The sequence below is a fragment of the Scyliorhinus torazame genome, chromosome 17 (assembly GCF_047496885.1).
Source record: "Scyliorhinus torazame isolate Kashiwa2021f chromosome 17, sScyTor2.1, whole genome shotgun sequence".
NCBI classification, from domain to species: domain Eukaryota; kingdom Metazoa; phylum Chordata; class Chondrichthyes; order Carcharhiniformes; family Scyliorhinidae; genus Scyliorhinus; species Scyliorhinus torazame.
The window spans coordinates 89,105,598-89,133,107 of NC_092723.1; the positions used below are offsets into that span (position 1 = coordinate 89,105,598).

Sequence of the window (27,510 nt, forward strand, 5' to 3'; positions counted from 1 at the left end):
TTTCTGAACTCCAGCAAGAACAATCCCAACCTAATCAATCTCTCCTCATTTGGCAGTCCCGCCATCCCTGGAATCAGTCTGGTAAACCTTGGCTGCACTCCCTCAAGAGCAAGAACATCCTTCCTCAGAAAAGGAGACCAGAACTGCACACAATCACGGCGCCAAGGTCCCAGGTTCTATCCCGGCTCTGGGTCACTGGCCATGTGGAGTTTGCACATTCTCCCCGTGTTTGCGTGGGTTTCGCCTCCACAACCCAAAGATGTGCAGGCGAGGTGGATTGGCCACACTAAATTGCCCCTTAACGGAAAAAAATAATCGGGTACACTAAATTCTTTTAAAAACTGCACACAATACTCCAGGTGTGGCCTCACCAAGGCCCTGTATAATTGCCACAACACATCCCTGCTTCCATACTCGAAACCTCTCGGAATGAAGGCCAACATACCATTAGCCTTCTTTACCGCCTGCCGCACCATGTTTACATTTAACGAATGGTGCACAAGGACACTGCTGCACACTCCCCTCTCCCAATTTACAACTATTCAGGTAGTAATCTGCCTTCCTGTTTTTGCTTCCAAAGTGAATAACCTCACACATATCCAAAGTATACAGCATCTGCCATTGATTTGCCCACTCGTCCAACGCGCCCAGATCATGCTGTACGATCCCTGCATCCTCGTCACAATTCACCCTCCCACCCAACTTGGTACCATCTGCAAACTTTGAGATGTTACATTTTGTTCCCTCATCCAAATCATTAATAAATATTGTGGATAGCTGGGGTCCCGGCACCCATCCCTGTGGTACCCCATTAGATACTGCCTGCCAATTTGAAAAGGATCCATTAATCCCTACTCGGTTTCCTCTCTGCCAACCGGTTTTCTATCCACCTCAATACATTTCCCCCAATCCCATGCACTTTAATCTTGCGCAATAATCTCTTATGCGGGACTGAAAGTCCAAATATACCATACCGACTGGCTCCCCCTTGTCGGCTGTACTGGTTACCTCTTCAAAGAATTCCAACAGATTTGTCAAGCATGATTTTCCCTTCATAAATCCATGCTGACTCTGACTGATCCTGCCACTGCTTTCTAAATGTTCCGCTATCAAGTCATTAATAATGGATTCAAGCATTTTCCCCACTACCGATGTTAGGCTTACTGGTCTATAATTCCCTGCTTTCTCTCTACCTCCCTTTTTGAATATTGGAGTGACGTGAGCTACCCTCCAATCTGCAGGGACAGTTCCAGAGTCTATAGAATCCTGGAAGATGACCACCAATGCATCCACTATTTCCAGAGCCACCTCCTTAAGCACTCTGGGATGCAGATTATCAGGCCCTGGGGATTTATCTGCCTTCAATCCCATCAATTTTCCCAGCACCATTGATGAGATGGGAGAAATTATGGCAAAGAAAGAATGGTAGAGGCATGAAATAGATATTTGTGTCTATCATCACATTAAAAGACACACAATGAATACCAGAAGGGGGGAACCAAATGTTTAATGAGTGAGAAACTTCTGTTCATGGGATGTGGGCGTCGTAGGCTGGGCTGCCATTTATTGCAAATCCCTAAGGGCAATTAAGAGTTAACCACATTGCTGTGGGTCTGGAGTCACATGTAGGCCCGACCAGGTAAGGATGACTGCTTTCACTGAATCTCCAGAGTGCAATAGGCCATTCGGCCCATAGACTCTGTACCAATCCTTCGAAAGAACACTCTATCCATGTATAATCACCCGTCCATCCCGCCCTATCCCTGAATCTGCACATCCCTGGACACTTAGGGGCAATTTAGTATGACCAATCCACCTAGCCTGCACATCTTTGGATTGTGGGAAAAACCCGGGGCACTCGGAGGAAGCCCACGCAGACTCGGGAAGAATCTGCAAACTCCACAGTCACCCAAGGCTGGAATTCAACCAGGGTCCCTGATGCTGAGAGGCAGCAATGCTAACCACTGTGCCACCCCTTCCCTAAAGGGCATTAGTGAACCCGATGGATTTTTGTGACAATCTACAATGGTCCCATCATCAGACTTTTAATTCCAGATTTTTCTTGGATTCAAATTTCACCATCTGCATTGGTGGGATTCGAACACGGGTCCCCAGAGCATTACCCTGGGTCTCTGGATTACTAGTCCAGTGACAATACCACTGCCTCCCCCCTTTATGTAATTTTTCTTTTGAAAAACATTTTAGAGGCATTTTTCAAAAGTATCGTTATTCAAGTTTTTAACACTGGAAAAACAGAGACCCAGGGTCTGGGGACCCGTGTTCGAATCCCGCCACTTGAAAACATTACAACACGAAAATAAACCCAACACAAAATCTCCCCCCACCACCCCGCCCCACAGCCTCCAATCCACCTCCTCCCCCACTAACAGTTAATGGTAACCAGTTCTCCAAAATGTAGAATGAACAAATCCCATTTCTTGTGGAACCTCTCATTCACCCCTCTTAGCGAAAATGTCACCTTCTCTAAATGCAGGAACTCCAATTGACCCCAGCCACAAGGTGGAGAAGCTGACCTCCACCCCAACAAAACCCATCTGCGAGCGATCAGTGAGGCGGAGGCTAAAACATCTGCCCCCACCTTCAACTCTGATAGGTCTGACACCCTGGCTCCCAGGGAACTGGGCTCCAAGTCCACATGCAAGATCACCGGCATGGTGCTGAAAAATAACATCCAAAATTTCTCCAACTTCGGGCAGAATCAGAACATATATACATGATTAGCTGGGCCCCTTCCACACCGTTCACAAATATCATCTACCCCTCAAACAGCCGTCTCATCCTCGAGGTCATGTGCGCCCTGTGTACCACCTTTAGCTGTATCAACCTCAGCCTCACACACTAGGTTGAGGCATTCACCCTCCGCAGCACCTCACACCACAATCCCTCCTCTCGCGCCATCCCCAGCTCCTCCTCCCACTTGACCGTAACCCCCTCCAGACACCTCACCTTCCTCAAAAATCTTCCCATAAATCGCCGAGACGAACCCACCCTCCAACCCCATTACCAACAACACCTCCTCCAGCAATGAAGAAGATGCTACCAGACAGGTCGGAAATACTTTTTTTGGCAAGTCCCGCACCTATCTACATGCATCAAAAACCCTCTTCACACAAGAACCCAAACTTTACTCCCAACTCCTCCAAACGTGTGAACCGCCCTTCCTCCATCCTCACCCCCAAAGTATCCGACTCCAGAATCCAACCCCGCACTTTTTCCACATTTGTCGCCCAGTAATAGTCCAAGTTCAAGTTCAGAAGGCTCACGCCCCGGCAGAAAGACAGTCAGGCACTGGACGAAAAATAAAAACCACCGCAAAATATTCATCTTCACCGCCTGCACCTGACTGGCCAACGACAGGGGAAGACTATCCCACCTCAGTAGATCCACCTTAACCCTAGCTACCAGACCCGTAAAATTCAACTTACGAAGCCGGGCCTAATCCTGGGCTACCTGCATTCCCAAATACCTGAAGTGGGTCATTGTCAACTGAAATGGTAACCCCCACACCCACTCTGACTCCTGCCCCTGGAGGAGACACCACAAAACACTCACTTTTACCCAAGTTCAGCTTGTAGCCCGAAAATGAACCAAATATCCTAAGCAGTCCCATTATGGCCCCCACGGAAGAGCTCGGGTCCAAAATATACAACAAAAGATCATCAGCACGCAGGGACACCCTATGTTTCACCCCACCCTCACTACCCCCTTCTATTTATCCAAGCACTTCAGCAGCATGGTCAAGGGATCTATTGCCAGTGCAAACAGAAGCAGGGTACATGTGGCATCCCTGCCTCGTTCCTCTGTGCAACGGAAAGTATCCCAAATTCATCTCATTTGTTTGCGCTCTCCATCGGATCTTTATACAATTTCACCCATGTCACAAACTTAGGCCCAATCCCAAACCTCTCCAACACCGCAAACAGATAACTCTACTCCACCCAATCAAACGCATTCTCTGCACTCAGCGCCACCACGCGATCTCCCTCCCTTCTGCCGGAGAAAGCACCAAATTCAACAGCCGCTGGACAAACTGCCAGCCCTTTACGAACCCCATCTGATCTTCCCCAATAACATTGGAAGGCACTCCTCCAACCCGAACACTAGCACCTTCGCCAATATCTTGGCATCCACATTCAACAAGCCTGTATGACATTCCACTGGATCTTTATCCTTTTTAAACAGCAATGAAATGGATGCCTGACCCATCATCTCTGGCAATGCCCCCCTGAACATCATGTCCTCAAACATTTCCACCAACAGCAGCGCCAACTTATCCTTAAACCTTTTATATAATTCCACCAGGAAGACATCCGGCCCCAGTGCCTTGCCAGTCTGCATTTTCCTTATAACCACCTACACTTCTTCCAACCCACTGGCTGCTCCAATCCTGCCCTCTCCTCCTCTCCTACTTCAGGACACTCCAATAGACCCAAAAACCTCCTCATATCTGACTTATCCTCCAGAGGCTCTGACTTATACAAAAACTTTGTTCACCTGCCCCGGTGCGACGACCAGCTGTCCCTTCCCGTTGCATCCCTGACCCCAACAATATCTCTCACAACCACCTGCCGGAGGAACTGGCCAGCCAACATGCAGCTGGCCTACTCCTCATGCTCACACATAACGCACCTTACCCGCCGCAGCGGCCGAGCCGCCTTCCCTGTGGACATAAGATCAAACCTTGCATGTAGCTCCTTCCTCCTTGCCAGAACACCCGGAGTCAGATCCTCTGTATACCTTCCAAAGAACAAAGAAAAGTACAGCACAGGAACAGGCCCTTCGGTCCGCCAAGCCTGTGCCGACCATGCTGCCCGTCACTAAAATCTTCTATACTTCCTGGGTCCGTATCCCTCTATTCCCATCCTATTCATGTATTTGTCAAGATGCCCCTTAAATGTCACTATCGTCCCTGCTTCCACCACCTCCTCCGGTAGCGAGCTCCAGGCACCCACTACCCTCTGCGTAAAAAAACTTGCCTCGTACATCTACTCGAAACCTTGCCCCTCGCACCTTAAACCTATGCCCCCTAGTAATTGGCCCCTCTACCCTGGGGAAAAGCCTCTGACTATCCACTCTGCTATTGCCCCTCATAGTTTTGTAGACCTCTATCAGGTGGCTCCTCAACCTCCGTCGTTCCAGTGAGGACAAACCGAGTTTATTCAATCGCTCCATACCAGCAACATCCAGGTCTCTGTAATGGCAACAACATCATAGTTCCAAGCTCTTAAGTTCATCTGCCTTACCCGTAATACTTCTTGCATTAAAACATATGAACTTCAGGCCACCTGACCTGCTGTTTTCAGCAACATCTCCCTGCCTGCTCTTCCTCAGAGCCATACTGGCCCTATTCCCTAGTTCTCCCTCAATGCTTTCACCTTCTGACCTATTGCTCCAGTACCCACCCCCCTGCCGTACTAGGTTAAACCCTCTCGTGTGACACTAGCAAACCTCACGGTCAGGATATTTATGCCTCTCCAGTTTAGACGCAACCCCGTCCTTCTTATACAGGTCACACCTGCCCCGGAAGAGCTCCCAGTGGTCCAGATAACGGAAACCCTCCCTCCTACACCAGCTGTTTAGCCACGTGTTTAGCTGCTCTATCTTCCTATTTCTAGCCTCACTGGCACAGGGAGTCATCCCGAGATTACAACACTAGAAGGTCCTGTCTTTTAACTTTCTGCCGAGCTCCCTGAACTCCTGCTGCAGGACCTCATGCCCCTTCCTGCCTATGTCGTTAGTACCAATATGTACAACGACCTCTGCCTGTTTGCCCTCCCCCTTCGATACCCGCTACCCGTTCTGAGACATCCTGGACCATGGCACCAGGGAGGCAACACACCATCCTGGAGTCTCTTTCACGTCCATAGAAGCGCCTATCTGTGCCCCTGACTATAGAGTCCCCTATGACTATTGCTCTTCTGCACTTTGACCCACCCTGCTGAACATCAGAGCCAGCCGTGGTGCCACTGCTCTGGCGGCTGCTGTTTACCCCTGATAGGCTATCCCCCCCGACAGTATCCAAAGGGGTATACCTGTTCGAGAGGGGGACAACCTGCCCCTTCTGGTGGTCATCCATTTCTCTGCCTGCACCTTGGGTGTGACCACATTTATATAACTGCTATCTAAGATGCTTTCCGCCACCCGCATGCTCCTAAGTTCATCCAACTGCTGCTCCAACCGAACCATGCGGTCTGTGAGGAGCTCCAGTTGGGTGCACTTTCTGCAGATGAAGCCAACCGGGACGCTGGAAGCCTCCCAGACCTGCCACATCTCACAGTTAGAGCACTGTACCCCTCTAATTGAAATTGCATTAATTAATTAGTAAATTAAATTTAAAACATTTTTTTTGATAAGTTACTGTTAACTATATGTTTCCTAGCACTAGATTTCTACTATAAATGTGAAAGCTAAATACAGCACTCTCCGATCTCTGTCTTAAATACACCTCTAAATTATATTTAAGTAATGAATTCATTATGTTTAATTAGTTTTATTTATTTATTTTTTCTTTCTAACTCCCGGCCCTATCCCCCTCTCTCCCTCCGGTGTCTCTCCCTCTCCCCCTGGTGTCTCCCCCCGGTCTCACGGGGAAACTGGTTACAATCAAACTCCATCGAACTCCAAAATCTCCTCTATCATCCACTGCCCTTCCTCCCTGTCCACCTGTGCCATGAACGAGAGGGCCTCGCCTCTCACTGACGTCTTGAATGCTTCCCATACTGACAGCGAGATGTCCCCATTCTTATTAAGAACCTGCGCCGATCCAGATCCTTTATCTAAACCTGTCGCCTATTTTCCAAGGATTCCCTCTGTTCCCAGCCCGTTCATATATCTGTCTAGATGAATCTTAAATTATGCTATCGTGCCCACCTCTACCACCTCCGCTGGCTAGGCGTTCCAGGCACCCACCACCCTCTGAGTAAAACACTTTATGGCAAATCTCCCTTAAACTTTCCCCCTCTCACCTTGAAATCGTGACCTCTTGTGATTGACACCCCCACTCTTGGAAAAAGCTTGTTGCTATCCACCCTGTCCATACCTCTCAATTTTGTAGACCTCAATCAGGTCCCCCCTCAACCTCCATCTTTCCAACGAAAACAATCCTAATCCACTCAACCTTTCTTCATAGCTAGCACCCTCCATACCAGGCAACATTCTGGTGAACCTCCTCTGCACCCTCTCGAAAGCATCCAAATCCTAATGGTATTATGGCGACCAGAACTGCACGCAGTATTCCAAATGTGGCCTAACCAAAGTCATATAAAACTAAAACAACAGTGGTCCGAGCACGGATCCCTGTGGAACACCACTAGTCACCTTTCTCCATTTTGAGACACTCCCTTCCACCACTACTCTCTGTCTCCTGTTGCCCAGCCAGTTCTTTATCCATCTAGCTAGTACACCCTGAACCCCATACGACTTCACTTTTTCCATCAACCTGCCATGGGAAACTTTATCAAACGCCTTACTGAAGTCCATGTATATGACATCGATAGCCCTTCCCTCATCAATTAACTGTGTCACTTCCTCAAAGAATTCGATTACGTTTGTAAGACATGACCTTCCCTGCACAAAACCATGCTGCCTATCACTGATAAGTCTATTTTCATAGATTATCATAGAATTTACAGTGCAGGAGGCCATTCGGCCCATCGGGTCTGCACCGGCTCTTGGAAAGAGCACCCTACCCAAGGTCAACACCGCCACCCTATCCCCATAACCCAGTAACCCTAAGGGCAATTTTGGACACTAAGGACAATTTATCATGTCCAATCCACCTAACCTGCACATCTTTGGAATGTGGGAGGAAACCGGAACACCCGGAGGAAACCCACGCACACACGGGGAAGATGTGCAGACTCCGCACAGACAGTGACCCAAGCCGGAATCGAACCTGGGACCCTGGACTGTGAAGCAATTGTGCTATCCACATGGCTACCGTGCTGCCCTACATTTTCTTCCAAATGTGAATAGATCCTATCCCTCAGTATCTTCTCCAACAGTTTGCCTACCACTGACGTCAAGCTCACAGGTCTATAATTCCCTGGATTATCCCTGCTACCCTTCTTAAACAAAGGGACAACATTAGCAATTCTCCAGTCCTCCGGGACCTCACCCGTGCTCAAGGATGCTGCAAAGATATCTGTTAAGGCCCCAGCTATTTCGTCCCTCGCTTCCCTCAGTAACCTGGGATAGATCCCACCCGGACCTGGGGACCTGCCCACCTTAATGCCTTTTAAAACACCCAAACCTTCCCCCTTCCTTATGCCGACTTGACCTAGAGTATTTAAACATCCATCCCTAGCCTCAACAGCCGTCATGTGCCTCTCCTTGGTGAATAACGATGCAAAGTACTCATTAAGAATCTCACCCATTTCCTCTGACTCCACGCATAAATTCCCTCTTTTGTCTTTGAGTGGGCCAATCCTTTCTCTAGTTACCCTCTTGCTCCTTATATACGAGTAAAAGGCTTTGGGATAATCCTTAACCCTGTTAGCCAAAGATATTTCATGACCCCTTTTAGCCCTCTTTATTGCACGTTTGAGATTTGTCCTACTTTCCCGATATTCCTCCAAAGCTTCATCAGTTTTAAGTCGCCTCGATCTTATGTCTGCTTCCTTTTTCATCTTAGCTAGTCTCACAATTCCACCCGTCATCCATGGTTCCCTAACCTTGCCATTTCTATCCCTCATTTTCACAGGGACATGTCTGTCCTGCACTCTAATCAACCTCTCTTTAAAAGCCTCCCACATATCAAATGTGGATTTATCTTCAAACAGCTGCTCCCAATCCACATTCCCCAGCTCCTGCCAAATTTTGGTATAGGTGGCCTTTCCCCAATTTTGCACTCTTCCTTTAGGACCACTCTCGTCTTTGTCCATGAGTATTCTAAAACTTACGGAATTGTGATCGCTATTCCCAAAGTAATCACCGACTGAAACTTCAACCACCTGGCTGGGATCATTCCCCAATACCAGGTCCAGTATGGCCCCTTCCCGAGTTGTACTATTTACATACTGCTCTAAAAAACTCTCGTGGATGCTCCTTACAAATTCTGCTCCATCTACGCCTCCAACACTTCATGAGTCCCATTCAATGTTGGGAAGTTAAAATCTCCCATCGCAACCACCCTATTGAACAAAGAACAAAGAAAATTACAGCCCAGGAACAGGCCCTTCGGCACTCCCAGCCTGCACCGATCCAGATCCTATATCTAAACCTGTCTTCTATTTTCCAAAGATCTATTTCCCTCTGTTCCCCGCCCATTCATATATCTGTCTAGATGCATCTTAAATGATGCTATCGTGCCCGCCTCTACCACCTCCGCTGGCAAGGCGTTCCAGGCACCCATCACCCACTGCGTAAAAAACTTTCCACGCACATCTCCCTTAAACTTTCCCCCTCTCACCTTGAAATCATGACTACTTGTAATTGACACCCCCACTCTTGGAAAAAGCTTGTTGCTATCCACCCTATCCATACCTCTCAATTTTGTAGACCTCAATCAGGTCCCCCCCTCAACCTCCATCTTTCCAACGAAAACAATCCTAATCTACTCAACCTTTCTTCATAGCTAGCACCCTCCATACCAGGCAACATTCTGGTGAACCTCCTCTGCACCCTCTCGAAAGCATCCAAATCCTAATGGTAATGTGGCGACCAGAACTGCATGCAGTATTCCAAATGTGGCCGTACCAAAGTCTAACAGGCGCTGCAGCTGGACACACTTCCCGCACACGAAGGAGTCAGGGGCATCGGCCGCGTCCCTGAACTCCCACATTGAGCACGAGGAGCATAACACGGGTCTGGGATCTCCTGCCATTTTTACACTTTCCTTAACGGATTACAAATATAATATCAAATAATGAATAAGTGAAAGGAATAAAGATTTTACTTACCAATCACAATACTTACCAACACACGAAGAGTTAAATTTCTCCCAGCTACTGCTAATTGGAGCACTTTCCTTACCAGCCAATCAGGTCACTGATTTGCTGTGACGTCACTCTTCAAATTTGTCCCCAAAGACCCTGTGGCCGCTGTTTAAGCAGCGAAACAGCGAAGTTTAAATACTCACCGCTCGACTCTGTAGCTCCGCCCACTCAAACAGCTGAATTCCCGCCGAAAAGACTCGAATCCGCGAAGCAGCTAGTTTAAATACTCACCGCTCGACTCTGTAGCTCCGCCCACTCCAACAGCTGAACTCCACGTAATCCTCAATCACCTTCCAAATTTTTGTGGTAAAATGGGGGTCTGCCAACAGTCCCTCATCGAACCTCCATGCCAGCCTCTGAGCCGACCCCTTCTCCTCCATGACCACACCCACCCAGTGTGAAGCAGGGTCCAGCAGAATCCTCAGCCTTCCTCACCCACCTAACAGCACCTTCCCCATCACAAAAAGTCAATCCTCAAATACACATTGTGCACTGGTGAAAACAAATACTCGCTCTCCCGCAGGTGCAAAAATCTCCACTGGTTCAACCCATCTCTTTCATAAACGCGGCCAACAACTTCGCCCCCCCCCCCCCTCCCTGCCCCACCTCCCCCGAAGGGGGTCAATGAACACGGCTTGGACCTGTCCGCCTTCAGATCGAACACTGTATTCAAGTCCCCTCCCAGTATTAACTGTTGCGTATCCAAATCCAGAATGGCAGCAGGCAACTTTTTCAGAAATCCTACGGCATCCCAATTTGGGCATATACACTAGCCAACATCACTAACCTCCCTCCCAATGCCTCTGTTACTATTACGTACCAAATCACTTGCCCTCTGGCAGCTCAGAGTCCCGCCAACTGTCATGGAACCAAAGGCCAGACATTGGCCTCTCTCCCCACCTCTTCTCCCAGTTCCTCCAACACTCCAAATATCGCCAGCTCCGGACTCGGAGCTACCTCTCCTCCCGGAATCTTTGACATTATGCCCAGAAATCCCTTCCAAAACTCCCTCGGACACGCCCAAAACATATATGCTTGGTTCCTCTCTCTCTCTCCCCCCCACCCCACCACCACCACCACCAGAAACACATATTGTCCACCCCCAAGAAGACCCGACTCATCCTGGATACCGTCATGTGGGTTCCATGCAACGCCTTAAATTGGAAAGACTTAGCCTAGCACACGGTGCGGAAGCATTCACCCTCCGCAGAGCGTCCCTCCACACTCCGGTCCCCAACTCCTCCTCTCACCTGCGCCCGACCTCCTCCATGGGAGCACACTCCCCCTTCATCAGCTCCCCATATATGTCCGCAACCCTACCGTCCCCAATTTCATCAGTGGACAGCAACATATCCTGCAGCATTAGAAAGGTAGGCACCTCCTTCCTAATAAAATCCCTGACCTGCAGATATTTGAATCTATTCCCCTTTGGTAACTGAATCATAGAATTCCTACAGTGCAGGAGGCCATTCGGCCCGTCGAGTCTGCACCAGTCCTTCGAAAGAGCACCAGACTTAACTATGTCTCCTAAAGCTCTTCCATGTCTGCAAACTTTTCTCCCATGAACAAATCCCTGAAGTACTCTATCTCCACCTGCCGCCATTCCCAGAACAGCGCATCCAACCCCGCTGGCACAAACCAGAGTTTGGCACCCACAGCAGCGCACTTTCCAATCCAAAGTGCTGTCGACACTTGTTCCAAACCCTCAGTGCTGCTTCCACCACCGGACTCGTGGAGTCCCAAGCCAGCGAGACTGGAAGAGGCGCCAACAACAGTGCCCTCAAACTGGCCCCCTCACACAAGGCGGCTCCACCCGCCCCCAAACCGACAGCTCCTCCACCACCCATTTCCTACCCATTGCAATGTTTGTTGCCCAGCGGTAATTCAACAAGCTCGGCAATGCTAAACCCCCCTCCCTTCCCCTACTCCACCCACACAAACCTCAAAATCACCCCATCCACCTTCCTAAAAAAAGAATTTTGGAACAAAACGGGAGGTTCTGAAATACCTCCGCAGCACCGTCATCTTCACCGTCTACACCCACCTCACCAAAGACAATGGCAGCATCCCACCTCTTCCAGTCCACCTTCATTTCCTCTACCAGCCACGCCAAGTTCAGCGTATGGAGCTGTATACCTCTTCATTCACCTGAGGACGGAGCAGTGCTCCGAAAGCTAGTGTTTGAAACAAACCTGTTGGACTCTAACCTGGTGTTGTAAGACTTCTTACTGTGCTCACCCCAGTCCAACGCCGGCATCTCCACATTACAGTTGTATAGAACCTTGATACAGCCGCATCGATTGCCACCACCACTTCCACTTCCCTCCGAGGGCATGATAATAACATTAAGCAGCCTCCGTACACGTGAACCGCTGCCGTCCCTTCACAAACCCAGTCTGGTCCTCTCATATCACCCCGACAGGCAATCCTCTATCCGCAACCCCAGCACCTTCGCGGCGACATTCAACAGCGAGATTAGGTAGAACATGCAGTGCAGAACGAAGCCATTCGGCCCATCGAGTCTGCATCGACCCACTTAAGCCCTCACTTCCACCCGATCCCCGTAACCCAACAACCCCTCCACACTGCTCCAGATCCTTGTCCTTCTTTAAAATAAGCGACAGAGGCCTGCGATAGCGTTTGGGGGGGGGGGGGGGGGGGGGGGGGGGGGGGGCTCTCCCCCCTCACCATCGACTCGTTTTACATCCCAACGCAGGTGTCCCAGCTCCAACCCAAATGTTGAAAATAAAAAAAACTCGGCTGGGAACTCACCCGGCCCTGGTGGGTCCCCCGCCTGCATCGCCCCACGCAACCCATCGCCTCCAATCAGGGCACTCCGTTGCTGCACCTTCGCCTCCTCAACTTTCGGGAACTCCAACCATTCCCAAAAACGCCTCATCCCTTCACCCCCAACCGGGGGCTGAGTTATAAAACCTCCGATAGTAGGTCTCAAAAACCCCATTCACCCCCTCCAACTCTGAAACCACCGTGCCCCTCATCCAATCTCTCTCACCACTGCCTGCTTCCTCAAGTGATGCGCAAGCGTTCACCCCACACTCATAAACCACCCCTCTGCACAGTTGTCCCAGCCTCTTTCCAGTTGACACCAGCCCAAACACCATTTGGAGCCTCTGCCGCTCCTTTAATACCGCCTCCTCAGGCGCCACCAAATATCTCCAGTCCACCCTCAGGATGTCCTCCATCAACCTTAACCTCGCAGCCCGTTCCGCTCTGTCCGTGCTCTCGAATCGATATAAACTACCCTTCACCACTCCTGTCAGCCCCTCCCACAGTGTGAAGACAGAAACCTCCCCGGTATTATTCAGCTCCATAATTTCAGGTGGCCACCCTCACTCTCTGAAGGATCCCCTTGCCCACCAGTAATACATAAGAACTAGGAGCAGGAGTAGGCCATCTGGCCCCTCGAGCCTGCTCCGCCATTCAATGAGATCATGGCTGATGTTTTCTGGACTCAGCTCCACTTTCCGGCCCGAACTCCGTGACCCTTAATCCCTTTATTCTTCAAAAAACTATCGTTATCTTAAAAACATTTAAGGAAGGAGCCTCTACTGCTTCATTGGGCAAGGAATTCCATAGATTCACAACCCTCTGGGTGAAGAAGTTCCTCCTAAACTCAGTCCTAAATCTACTTCCCCTTATTTTGAGGCTATGTCCCCTAGTTCTGCTTTCACCCGCCAGTGGAAACAACCTGCCCGCATCTATCCTATCTATTCCCTTCATTATTTTATATGTTTCTATAAGATCCCCCCTCATCCTTCTAAATTCCAATGAGTACAGTCCCAGTCTACTCAACCTCCCCTCGTAATCCAACCCCTTCAGCTCTGATATGAACCTGAAGGGATTGGATTACGAGGTGAGGTTGAACAGACTGGGACTGTACTCGCACATCCCACATCCAACCTCCACTGCGGCCATTGACCTGCACCACCCGTAAATCCACCCAGTGCAGCGTGTGGTCAGAGACCACAATCACCGAATACTCTGTCCATCCACCCCTGCCAACAATACCTTGTCTAAAACAAAGAAATCTATTCCGGAATACACCCAGTGCACATGCAAGAAGTACGAAAACTCCTTTGCCCCTGGCCTCTCGAACCGCCTCCTCCATGCACTCCATAAACCCCAATAACTTCTTCGCCATAGCCAAAATCTTCAGGGACCTAGGGCACAACCAGTCCAGGTTAGAATGCAGAACCATATTAAAATCTCCACCCATAATCAACCGGTGCGTTTCCGGGTCTAGAATCCCCGTCAAGAAATCCATATCATCACAATTTATTCACTAGCACCACAGACTTCCCCTCTAGCATCCTACTAACCATCACAAACCTATCCCCAGAATCGGTTACAATACTGCCAACCTCAATGCCACCCTCTTGTTGACCAGCACTGCCAGTCCTCTTGTCTTCATATCACGGAGCGAGTGGAACAGCAGTCCCACCTAACCTCAGCAGTCTGGTCCCCCAGCTTCAGGTGCAGCTCCTGAAGAACACAAAGCCCGCCTTCAAACTCCTCAGATGCATCCCCCCCCCCCACCGATCAGCCATAACCCCTCTTTGGCCAGCTACCCCAGGTCCACACCAAGCTCATCTCGGGCCCTCCCGAACATGTCCGCGCCATCTCCGTTTAACCAACTCCACCACCCACGTCAGCATCCCTCCCCACTCCACCACGCCCCCCCCCCCACCCCCCATAAACACAGACCCCACCCCTCGCCACCCTGCTGCCCTCATTCAATAATGGATGATATGTTTCTCATCCACATTCTCTTGCCTTCTTCCCTTAACCCATGTATAATCAGGAACCTATTTCTCTCTGCCTTAAAGATACTCCGTGATTTGGCTTCCACAGCCTTCTGCAGCGTTGAATTCCACAGATTCACGACCTGGCTGAAGAAATTCCTCCTCATCTCTCTTTTTTATATAAATTGAGAGTACCCAATGCATTTTATCCAATTAAGGGGCAATTTAGTGTGATCAATCCACCTACCTTTTGGGTTGTGGGGAGAAACCCACGCAAACACTGGGAGAATGTGCAAACTCCACACGGACAGTGACCCAGAGCCGGGATCGAACCTGGGACCTCGGTGTCATGAGGCAACAACACTAACCACTGAGCCACCGTGCTGCCCTCTCATCTCTGTTTTAAAGGATCGTCCCTTCTGATCGTCTGAGGCTATGCCCTTGGGTTCTAGTTTATCCTACTAGTGGAAACATCCTCTCCTTGTTCACTCTGTCTTGGTCTCCCAGTATTCTGTAAGTTTCAATGAGATTCCTCCTCATGCATCTAAACTCCATCGAGTACAGGCCCGGAGTCCTCATATGACAAGTCCTTCATTCCGGGGATCATTCATGTGAACTTCCTCTGGACCCTCTCCAAGGTCAGCACATCCTTTTCCTTAGATACAGGCCCAAAATTGCTCACAGTATTCCAAATGGGGTCTGACTTATACAGCCTCAACAGTACATTCCTGCTCTTGTTTTATAGCCACCTCAACATGAATGCTAACATTGCATTTGCCTTCCTAACTGCCAACTGATCCTACATGTTAACCGTGAGAATCCTGAACTAGGAATACCAAGTCCCTTTGTGCTTCTGATTTCCAAAACCTTTCCAGTTTAGAAAACCGTCTCTGCCTCAATTCTTCCTGCCAAAGTATACGACAGCAGACTTTTCTACACTGTATTCCATCTGCCTCTTCTTTGCCCATTCTCTTAGCCTGTGCAGATCCTTCTGGCGCCACCCTGCTTTCTCAACACCACCTATCCCTCTACATCCCGTGTGGTTAGCACTGTTCCTTCACAGCTCCAAGGTCCCAGGTTCGATTCCCGGCTGGGGTCACTGTCTGTGTGGAGTCTGCACGTTCTCCCTGTGTCTGTATATGCGTTTCCTCCAGGTGCTCCGGTTTCCTCCTACAAGTCCTGAAAGGTGCGCTGTTAGGTAATTTGGACATTCTGAATTCTCCTTCTGTGTATCCGAACAGGTGCCGTAGTGTGGCGACTAGGGGCTTTTCACAGTAATTTTATTGCAAGCCTACTTGTGACAATAAAGATTATTATTATTACATGTCCTCCCTTCATCTATTTCCCCTCCCTCCCTCTCCCCTTCCCTGTCCCATCCCCCTCCGCTTTCCTGTCCCATCCCTCCACCCCTCTCCTCTCTCCACCCACTCCCTTCTCCCCAACCCTGTCCCGTTCCCCACACCCACCTTCTCCTCTCCCCTTACCCACCCGTCCCCCACCCCTTCCCCTCTCCCCCTCCCCACCCCACCCACTCTCCTCGCTTCTACCCAACCCTCTCCCCTCGCTTCTCCCCAACCCTCTCCCCTCGCTTCTCCCCAACCCTCTCCCCTCGCTTCTCCCCAACCCTCTCCCCTCGCTTCTCCCCAACCCTCTCCCCTCGCTTCTCCCCAACCCTCTCCCCTCGCTTCTCCCCAACCCTCTCCCCTCGCTTCTCCCCAACCCTCTCCCCTCGCTTCTCCCCAACCCTCTCCCCTCGCTTCTCCCCAACCCTCTCCCCTCGCTTCTCCCCAACCCTCTCCCCTCGCTTCTCCCCAACCCTCTCCCCTCGCTTCTCCCCAACCCTCTCCCCTCGCTTCTCCCCAACCCTCTCCCCTCGCTTCTCCCCAACCCTCTCCCCTCGCTTCTCCCCAACCCTCTCCCCTCGCTTCTCCCCAACACTCTCCCCTCGCTTCTCCCAAACCCTCTCCCCTCGCTTCTCCCCAACCCTCTCCCCTCGCTTCTCCCCAACCCTCTCCCCTCGCTTCTCCCCAACCCTCTCCCCTCGCTTCTCCCCAACCCTCTCCCCTCGCTTCTCCCCAACCCTCTCCCCTCGCTTCTCCCCAACCCTCTCCCCTCGCTTCTCCCCAACCCTCTCCCCTCGCTTCTCCCCAACCCTCTCCCCTCGCTTCTCCCCAACCCTCTCCCCTCGCTTCTCCCCAACCCTCTCCCCTCGCTTCTCCCCAACCCTCTCCCCTCGCTTCTCCCCAACCCTCTCCCCTCGCTTCTACCCAACCCTCTCCCCTCGCTTCTCCCCAACCCTCTCCCCTCGCTTCTCCCCAACCCTCTCCCCTCGCTTCTCCCCAACCCTCTCCCCTCGCTTCTCCCCAACACTCTCCCCTCGCTTCTCCCCACCCCTCTCCCCACGTCACATCCCCCTCCCCTCTCCCCGCCCACTCCCTTCTCCCCAACCCTGTCCCCTTCCCCACCCCTCACCTCTCCCCACCTGTCCTTCCCAACCCTTCGCCTCTTCCCAACCCTCTCCCTTCGCTTCTCCCCAACCCTCTCCCCCCTCTTCATCCCACCCCCCTCCTCTCTTCTCCCGACCCCCTCTCCTCTCGCCTCCCCCACCCCACCCACTCCCTTCTCCCCAACCCTGTCGCCTTCCCCACCCACGCTCCTCGCCTTCCCCACCCACGCTCCTCGCCTTCCCCACCCACGCTCCTCCCCTTCCCCATCCACCTTCCCCTCCCCCACCCACTCTCCCCTCCGCTTCCCCCCCACTCTCCCCTCCCCTTCCCGCCCCCACTCCCCCCTCCCCTTCCCCCCCCACTCTCCCCTCCCCGCCCCCACCCCCCCCCCCCCCCCCCCCCCCCCACCACACCCCCTCTCCCCAAGGGAGTCTGTCCCTGTTGCTCAGAAGGGAAGGGGGGGAGAGGAGCAGAGCATTAGTAACTGGGGACTTGATAGTCAGGGGCACAGATAGGAGATTTTGCGGGAGCGTGAGAGACTCACGTTTGGTATGTTGCCCCCCAGGTGCAAGGGTACGTGATGTCTCGGATCGTGTTTTCCGGGTCCTTAAAGGGGAGGGGGAGCAGCCCCAAGTCGTGGTCCACATTGGCACTAACGACATAGGTAGGAAAGGGGACAAGGATGTCAGGCAGGCTTTCAGGGAGCTAGGATGGAAGCTCAGAACTAGAACAAACAGAGTTGTTATCTCTGGGTTGTTGCCCGTGCCACGTGATAATGAGATGAGGAATAGGGAGAGAGAGCATTTAAACACGTGGCTACAGGGATGGTGCAGGCGGGAGGGATTCAGATTTCTGGATAACTGGGGCTCTTTCTGGGGAAGGTGGGACCTCTACAGACAGGATGGTCTACATCTGAACCTGAGGGGCACAAATATCCTTTGGGGGAGATTTGTTAGTGCTCTTTGGGGGGTTCAAACTAATGCAGCAGGGGCATGGGAACCTGGATTGTAGTTTTAGGGTACGGGAGAATGAGAGTATAGAGGTCAGGAGCACAGATTTGACGTCGCAGGAGGGGGCCAGTGTTCAGGTAGGTGGTTTGAAGTGTGTCTACTTCAATGCCAGGAGTATACGAAATAAGGTAGGGGAACTGGCAGCATGGGTTGGTATCTGGGACTTCGATGTTGTGGCCATTTCGGAGACATGGATAGAGCAGGGACAGGAACGGATGTTGCAGGTTCTGGAGTTTAGGTGTTTTAGTAAGCTCAGAGAAGGAGGCAAAAGAGGGGGAGGTGTGGCGCTGCTAGTCAAGAGCAGTATTACGGTGGCAGAGAGGATGCTAGATGGGGACTCAGCTTCCGAGGTAGTATGGGCTGAGGTTAGAAACAGGAAAGGAGAGGTCACCCTGTTGGGAGTTTTCTATAAGCCTCCAAATAGTTCGAGGGATGTAGAGGAAAGGATGGCGAGGATGATCCTGGAGAAGAGCGAAAGTAACAGGGTCGTTATGATGGGAGACTTTAACTTTCCAAATATTGACTGGAAAAGATATAGTTCGAGTACATTAGATGGGTCGTTTTTTGTACAGTGTGTGCAGGAGGGTTTCCTGACACAATATGTTGACAAGCCAACAAGAGGCGAGGCCACGTTGGATTTGGTTTTGGGTAATGAACCTGGCCAGGTGTTGGATTTGGAGGTAGGAGAGCACTTTGGGGACAGTGACCACAATTCGGTGACGTTTACGTTAGTGATGGAAAGGGATAAGTATACACCACAGGGCAAGAGTTATAGCTGGAGGAAGGGCAATTATGATGCCATTAGACGTGACTTGGGGGGCTAGGTTGGAGAAGTAGGCTGCAAGTGTTGGGCACACTGGATAAGTGGAGCTTGTTCAAGGATCAGCTACTGCGTGTTCTTGATAAGTACGTACCGGTCAGGCAGGGAGGAAGGCGTAGAGCGAGGGAACCGTGGTTTACCAAAGAAGTGGAATCTCTTGTTAAGAGGAAGAAGGAGGCCTATGTGAAGATGATGTGTGAAGTTTCAGTTGGGGCGATGGATAGTTACAAGGTAGCGAGGAAGGATCTAAAGAGAGAGCCAAGACGAGCAAGGAGGGGACATGAGAAGTATTTGGCAGGCAGGATCAAGGAAAACCCAAAAGCTTTCTATAGGTATGTCAGGAATAAGCGAATGACTAGGGAAAGAGTAGGACCAGTCAAGGACAGGGATGGGAAATTGTGTGTGGAGTCTGAAGAGATAGGCGAGATACTAAATGAATATTTTTTGTCAGTATTCACTCAGGAAAAAGATAATGTTGTGGAGAATGCTGAGACCCAGGCTATTAGAATAGATGGCATTGAGGTACGTAGGGAAGAGGTGTTGGCAATTCTGGACAGGCTGAAAATAGATAAGTCCCCGGGACCTGATGGGATTTATCCTAGGATTCTCTGGGAGGCCAGGGAAGAGATTGCTGGACCTTTGGCTTTGATTTTTATGTCATCATTGGCTACAGGAATAGTGCCAGAGGACTGGAGGATAGCAAATGTGGTCCCTTTGTTCAAAAAGGGGAGCAGAGACAACTCCGGCAACTATAGACCGGTGAGCCTCACTCTGTAGTGGGTAAAGTCTTGGAGGGGATTATAAGAGACAAGATTTATAATCATCTAGATAGGAATAATATGATCAGGGATAGTCAGCATGGCTTTGTGAAGGTCATGCCTCATAAACCTTATTGAGTTCTTTGAGAAGGTGACTGATAAGGTAGACGAGGGTAGAGCAGTTGATGTGGTGTACATGGATTTCAGTAAAGCGTTTGATAAGGTTCCCCACGGTAGGCTATTGCAGAAAATACGGAGGCTGGGAATTGAGGGTGATTTAGAGATATGGATCAGAAATTGGCTAGCTGAAAGAAGACAGAGGGTGGTGGTTGATGGGAAATGTTCAGAATGGAGTTCAGTTACAAGTGGCGTACCACAAGGATCTGTTCTGGGGCTGTTGCTGTTTGTCATTTTTATCAATGACCTCGAGGAAGGCGCAGAAGGGTGGGTGAGTAAATTTGCAGACGACACTAAAGTCGGTGGTGTTGTCGACAGTGTGGAAGGATGTAGCAGGTTACAGAGGGACATAGATAAGCTGCAGAGCTGGGCTGAGAGGTGGCAAATGGAGTTTAATGCAGAGAAGTGTGAGGTGATTCACTTTGGAAGGAATTACAGGAATGCGGAATATTTGGCTAATGGTAAAGTTCTTGGAAGTGTGGATGAGCAGAGGGACCTAATTGTCCATGTACATAGATCCCTGAAAGTTGCCACCCAGGTTGATAGGGTTGTGAAGAAGGCCTATGGAGCGTTGACCTTTATTGGTAGAGGGATTGAGTTCCGGAGTCAGGAGGTCATGTTGCAGCTGTACAAAACTCTGGTACGGACGCATTTGGAGTATTGCGTACAGTTCTGGTCACCGCATTATAGGAAGGACGTGGAGGCTTTGGAGTGGGTGCAGAGGAGATTTACCAGGATGTTGCCTGGTATGGAGGGAAAATCTTATGAGGAAAGGCTGATGGACTTGAGGTTGTTTTCGTTGGAGAGAAGAAGGTTAAGAGGAGACTTAATAGAGGCATACAAAATGATCAGGGGGTTAGATAGCGTGGACAGTGAGAGCCTTCTCCCGCGGATGGAAATGGCTGGCACGAGGGGACATAACTTTAAACTGAGGGGTAATAGATATAGGACAGAGGTCAGAGGTAGGTTCTTTACGCAAAGAGTGGTGAGGTCGTGGAATGCACTACCTGCAACAGTTGTGAACTCGCCAACATTGAGGGCATTTAAAAGTTTATTGGATAAGCATATGGGTGATAATGGCATCGTGTAGGTTAGATGGCTTTTGTTTCGGTGCAACATCGTGGGCCGAAGGGCCTGTACTGCGCTGTATCGTTCTATGTTCCCCTCCCCACCACACCCCCTCTCCCCTCCCCACCCCCTCTCCCCATCCCCTCCCTCCCCCCATCCCCTCTCCCATCCCCCTCCATATCCCCTCTTCCCCCCATCCCCTCTCTCTCTCCCCATCCCCTCTTCCCCCCCCCCAACCCCTCTCTCTCCCCCCCATCCCCTCTCTTCCCCCCCATCCCCTCTCTCCCTTCCCCCCATCCCCTCTCTCCCTTCCCCCCATCCCCTCTCTCCCTCCCCCCCATCCCCTCCCCTCTCTCCCCCCCCTCCATCCCCCCCAAACCCTCTCTCCCCCCTCCATCCCCTCTCTCCCCCCATCCATCCCCTCTCCCCCCCCTCCATCCCCTCTCCCTCCCCTCTCTCCCCCCCCAAACCCTCTCCTCTCCCTCAATCCTCTCTCTCACCCCCCCATCCCCTCTCTCCCCCTCCATCCCCTCTCTCTCCCCCCCCTCCATCCCCTCTCCTCTCCCCTCAATCCTCTCTCTCCCCCCCATCCCCTCTCTCCCCCTCCACCCCTCTCTCTCCCCCCCCTCCATCCCCTCTCCTCTCCCCTCAATCCTCTCTCTCTCCCCCCCCATCCCCTCTCTCCCCCCCCCTCCATCCCCTCTCTCTCCCCCCCCTCCATCCCCTCTTTCCCCCCCCCCTCCATCCCCTCTTACCCCCCCTCCATCCCCTCTCTCCCCCCTCCATCCCTCTCTCCCCCTCCATCCCGTCTTCCCCCCTCCATCCCCTCCTCCTCTCCCCTCAATCCTCTCTCTCTCCCCCTCCATCCCCTCTCTCTCCCCCCCCTCCATCCCCTCTCTCCCCCCCCCTCCATCTCCTCTCCCCTCAATCCTCTCTCTCTTCCCCCCCATCCACTCCCCCCCTCCATCCCCTCTCCCCCCCCCAAACCCTCTCTCCCCCCCCCAAACCCTCTCTCCCCCCTCCATCCCCTCTCTCCCCCCATCCATCCCCTCTCCCCCCCCTCCACCCCCTCTCCCTCCCCCCATCCCCTCTCCCTCCCCCCCCTCCATCCCCTCTCTCCCCCCCTCCATCCCTCTCTCCCCCCCCAAACCCTCTCTCCCCCCCCAAACCCTCTCTCCCCCCCCCCATCCATCCCCTCCCCCCCCCATCCCTCTCTCCCTCCCCCCATCCCCTCTCTTCCCCCCTCCATCCCCTCTCTCCCCCCCTTCCATCCCCCTCTCTCCCCCCCTTCCATCCCCTCTCCCCCCTTCCATCCCCTCTCTCCCCCCCCGCCATCCCCTCTCCCCCCTCCCTCTCCCCCCCTCCATCCCCTCTCCCCCACCTCTCTTTCCCCCCTCCATCCCCTCTCTCCCTCCCCCCCTCCATCCCCTTTTCACCCCTCTCTCCCCCCTCCATCCCCTCTCTCCCCTCTCTCCCCTCTTCCCCCCTCCATCCCCTCTCCTCTCCCCCCAATCCTCTCTCTCTCCCCCCCATCCCCTCTCTCTCCCCCCCTTCCATCCCCTCTCTCCCCCCCTACATCCCCTCTCTCCCCCCCCCGCCATCCCCTCTCCCCCCTCCCTCTCCCCCCCTACATCCCCTCTCCCTCCCCCACCCCCCCTCTATCCCTCCCCCTCCATCCCCTCCTCCATCCCCTCTCCCCCCCTTCCATCCCCTCTCCCCCCCTCCATCCCCTCTCTCCCCCCCATCCCCTCTTCCCCCCCTCCATCCCCTCTCCTCTCCCCCCATCCCCTCTCTCCCCCTCCATCCCCTCTCTCTCCCCCCTCCATCCCTCTCTCTCCCCCCCCTCCATCCCCTCTTCCCCCCCTCCATCCCCTCTCTCCCCCCCTCCATCCCCTCTCTCCCCCCCTCCATCCCCTCTCTCCCCCCTCATCCCCTCTTCCCCCCCTCAATCCTCTCTCTCTCCCCCCCCATCCCCTCTCTCCCCCTCCATCCCCTCTCTCCCCCCCCCTCCATCCTCTCTCTCCCCCCCCCTCCATCCCCTCTCTTCCCCCCATCCATCCCCTCTCCCCCCCTCCATCCCCTCCCCCACCATCTCTTTCCCCCCTCTATCCCCTCTCCCCCCCTCCTCCCATCCCCTCTCACCCCCTCCATCCCCCTCCATCCCTCCCCCTCCATCCCTCTCCCCCCTCCATCCCCTCACTCCCCCCCCCTCCATCCCCACTCTCCCCCCCTCCATCCCTCTCCCCCCCTTCCCCACCCTCTCTCCCCCCCCCTCCATCCCCTCTCCCCCCCCCTCCATCCCTCTCTCCCTCCCCCATCCATCCCCTCTCTCCCCCCCTCCATCCCCTCTCCCCCCCTCCATCCCCTCCTCCCCCCCCACCCCTCTCTCCCCCCCCTCCATCCCCTCTCCCCCCCTCCATCCCCTCTCCCCCCCTCCATCCCCTCTTCCCCCCTCCATCCCCTCTCCTCCCCCCCTCTCCCCATCCTCTCTCTCCCCCCCTCCATCCCCTCTCCCCCCCCCTCCCATCCCCTCTCTCCCCTCTCTTCCCCCCCTCCATCCCCTCTCTCCCTCCCATCCCCTCTCTCCCCCCTCCATCCCCTCTCCTCTCCCCTCAATCCTTTCTCTCTCCCCCCCATCCCCTCTCTCCCCCTCCATCCCCCTCTCTCCCCCCCCTCCATCCCCTCTCTCCCCCCCCTCCATCCCTCTCCTCTCCCTCAATCCTCTCTCTCTCCCCCCATCCCCTCTCTCCCCCCCATCCCCTCTCTCTCCCCCCCCCTCCATCCCCTCTCACCCCCCCCTCCACTCCCTCTCTCCCCCCCCCATCCCCTCTCTCCCCCTCCATCCCGTCTTCCCCCCCTCCATCCCCTCTCCTCTCCCCTCAATCCTCTCTCTCCCCCCATCCCCTCTCTCCCCCTCCAACCCCCTCTCTCCCCCCCCCTCCATCCCCCTCTCCCCCCCCCAATCCTCTCTCTCCCCCCATCCCCTCTCCCCCCCATCCCCTCTCCCCCCTCCATCCCCTCCCCCCCCTCCTCCATCTCCCCCCCCTCCATCCCCTCTCTCCCCCCCCCATCCCCCCCCCCCCTCCCCTCACTCCCCCCCCCATCCCCTCTCTCCCCCCCCCCATCCCCCTCTCCCCCCCCTCCATCCCCTCTCTCCCCCCCCTCCACCCCTCTCCCCCCCACCTCTCCCCCCCCCAATCCTCTCTCTCTCCCCCCATCCCCTCTCCCCCCCTCCATCCCCTCTCTCCCCCCCTTCCATCCCCTCTCTCCCCCCCCTACATCCCCTCTCTCCCCCCCCGCCATCCCCTCTCCCCCCTCCCTCTCCCCCCCCTACATCCCCTCTCCCTCCCCCACCCCCCCCTCAATCCCTCCCCCTCCATCCCCTCCTCCATCCCCTCTCCCCCCCTTCCATCCCCTCTCCCCCCCTCCATCCCCTCTCTCCCCCCCCATCCCCTCTTCCCCCCCTCCATCCCCTCTCCTCTCCCCCCATCCCCTCTCTCCCCCTCCATCCCCTCTCTCTCCCCCCCTCCATCCCCTCTTCCCCCCCTCCATCCCCTCTCACCCCCCCCTCCATCCCCTCTCTCCCCCCTTCATCCCCTCTCTCCCCTCAATCCCCTCTCCCCCCCTCAATCCTCTCTCTCTCCCCCCCATCCCCTCTCTCCCCCCCCCTCCCCTCTCTCCCCCCCCTCCATCCTCTCTCTCCCCCCCCCTCCATCCCCTCTCTTCCCCCCATCCATCCCCTCTCCCCCCCTCCATCCCCTCCCCCACCTCTCTTTCCCCCCCTCTATCCCCTCTCTCCCCCCCCTCCATCCCCTCTTCACCCCCTCCATCCCCTCTTCACCCCCTCCATCCCCTCTCTCCCCCCTCCATCCCCTCTCTCCCCCCTCCATCCCCTCTCCCCCCCCCTCCATCCCCTCTCTCCCCCCCTCCATCCCCTCTTCCCCCTCTCCTCTCCCCCCAATCCTCTCTCTCCCCCCCTTCCATCCCCTCTCCCCCCCCCTCCATCCCCTCCCCCCATCCATCCCCTCTCTCCCCCCCTCCATCCCCTCTCTCCCCCCCTCCATCCCCTCTCTCCCCGCCTCCATCCCCTCTCTCCCCCCCCTCCATCCCCTCTCTCCCCCCCTCCATCCCCTCTCTCCCCCCTCCATCCCCTCTTCCCCCCCTCCATCCCCTCTTCCCCCCTCCATCCCCTCTCCTCTCCCCCCAATCCTCTCTCTCCCCCCCCTCCATCCCCTCTCCCCCCCCTCCATCCCCTCTCTCCCCTCTCTTCCCCCCCTCCATCCCCTCTCTCCCTCCCATCCCCTCTCTCCCCCCTCCATCCCCTCTCCTCTCCCCTCAATCCTTTCTCTCTCCCCCCCATCCCCTCTCTCCCCCTCCATCCCCTCTCTCTCCCCCCCCTCCATCCCCTCTCTCCCCCCCCTCCATCCCCTCTCCTCTCCCCTCAATCCTCTCTCTCTCCCCCCCATCCCCTCTCTCCCCCTCCATCCCCTCTCTCTCCCCCCCCCCTCCATCCCCTCTCACCCCCCCCTCCATCCCCTCTCTCCCCCCCCCATCCCCTCTCTCCCCCTCCATCCCGTCTTCCCCCCTCCATCCCCTCTCCTCTCCCCCCAATCCTCTCTCTCTCCCCCCATCCCCTCTCCCCCTCCATCCCCTCTCTCCCCCCCCCTCCATCCCCTCTCTCCCCCCCCTCCATCCCCTCTCTCCCCCCCCTCCATCCCCCCCCTCCATCCCCTCTCTCCCCCCCATCCCCTCTCTCCCCCCCCTCCATCCCCTCTCTCCCCCCCCCTCCATCCCCTCTCTCCCCCCCCCTCCATCCCCTCTCTCCCCCCCCTCCATCCCCTCTCCCCCCCCCAATCCTCTCTCTCTCCCCCCATCCCCTCTCCCCCTCCATCCCCTCTCTCCCCCCCCTCCATCCCCTCTCTCCCCCCCCCTCCATCCCCCCCCTCCATCCCCTCTCTCCCCCCCCTCCATCCCCTCTCTCCCCCCCCTCCATCCCCTCTCTCCCCCCCCCTCCATCCCCTCTCCCCCCCCCTCCATCCCCTCTCCCCCCCCCCCTCCATCCCCTCTCCCCCCTCCCTCCATCCCCTCTCCCCACCCCCTCTCCCCATCCCATCCTCCCCACCCCCTCTCCCCATCCCATCCTCCTCACCCCCTCTCCCCATCCCATCCTCCCCACCCCATCCTCCCCACCCCCTCTCCCCATCCCATCCTCCCCACCCCCTCTCCCCATCCCATCCTCCCCACCCCCTCTCCCCATCCCATCCTCCCCACCCCCTCTCCCCATCCCATCCTCCCCCACCCCCTCTCCCCATCCCTCTGCCCTCACTCACCCTCTGTCACCTCCAGCACTTTAATCTGTTCCTCCCCGGCGGCGCGAACCTCCTGTACGGGGGAGAGAATGGATCCGAGCGCCTCAAAAAGAGCTTCTTTCAGTCCCTGCTGCACGGCCCCGGTGCCGGGACTCGGAGCCACTCCGCGAGACCCCGCTCCCGCCGCCGCCGCCGCCATTTTCCCGCTCGCCGGAAAGAACAAGCGCGCGTGCGCACTGCGAGGACTGTCAAATGGCGGAATGCGCAGGCGCAAGGTAGATCCTGCCCCCTGCGAGGAGGATCAGAGGTCGCGATGGCAAGGGGGGATGGGTTAGAAGCCACTTTGCGAGGGGTTGCGGGTTGGCGGGGTGTGGTGAACGCCAGGCTACAAGAACTGTTCTAGGGGATATAGAATTGGGCGGCACAGTGGCTCACAGCACCAGGGACCCGGGTTTGATTCCCGCTTAGGTCACTGTGTGCGGAGTCTGCACGTTCTCCCCATGTCTGCATGGGTTTCCTACGGGTGCTCCGGTTTCCTCCCACAAGACCCGAAAGACCTGCTGTTAGGTCAATTGGACATTCTGAATTCTCCCTCTGTGTATCCAGGCGCAGGTGTGTGGCGACTCGGGGATTTTCACAGTAACTTCATTGCTGTGTTAATGTGAGCCTACTTGTGACAATGAAGATTATTAATATTAGAATCCTGGAAGATGACCACCAATGCATCCACTATTTCTCAAGCTAGTTCCTTAAGTACTCTGGGATCATAGAATCTCTACAGAGGAGAAGGAGGCCATTCGACCCATCGTGTCAGCACCGAACATTCAAATGAGCACTATCCATTACACTCCCCCATCCAAGCCGCCCTAACTGGGGAGGGTGAAAGCAGATCTGACAAGGTGGGATGGTCTCTGTCGCTGGCAGGTCAGGTACAGGCATTTAAAATGAACGTGTTGCCGCAATTTTTGTTTCAGTGCCTGCCGATCTTCCTGCCAAAGGCATTTTTCAAGGAGGTTCAAAAGATGATTAGCAGCATGGGAGCATAGTGGTTAGCACAATTGCTCCACAGCTCCAGGGTCCCAGGTTCGGTTCCCGGCTTGGGTCACTGTGCGGAGTCTGCACGTTCTCCCCGTGTCTTCGTGGGTTTCCTACGGGTGCTCCGGTTTCCTACCACAGTCCAAGGATGTGCAGGTTAGGTGCAT

General features: G+C 54.5%; 1 protein-coding gene across 3 annotated transcripts in view; it reads right to left on the reverse strand.

Annotated features, from left to right (window-relative positions):
• ipo9 (importin 9) overlaps positions 1-26,535 on the reverse strand; it is a 267,453-nt gene extending 240,918 nt beyond the window's left edge. For all 3 annotated transcript variants that reach the window (XM_072480721.1, XM_072480720.1, XM_072480719.1), the window contains exon 1: positions 26,330-26,535. In XM_072480721.1, coding sequence (XP_072336822.1) covers positions 26,330-26,507 — 178 coding nt within the window. In that variant the 5' untranslated portion in view covers positions 26,508-26,535. The remainder of the gene's footprint in view (positions 1-26,329) is intronic.
• Positions 26,536-27,510: the final 975 nt, after the last annotated feature.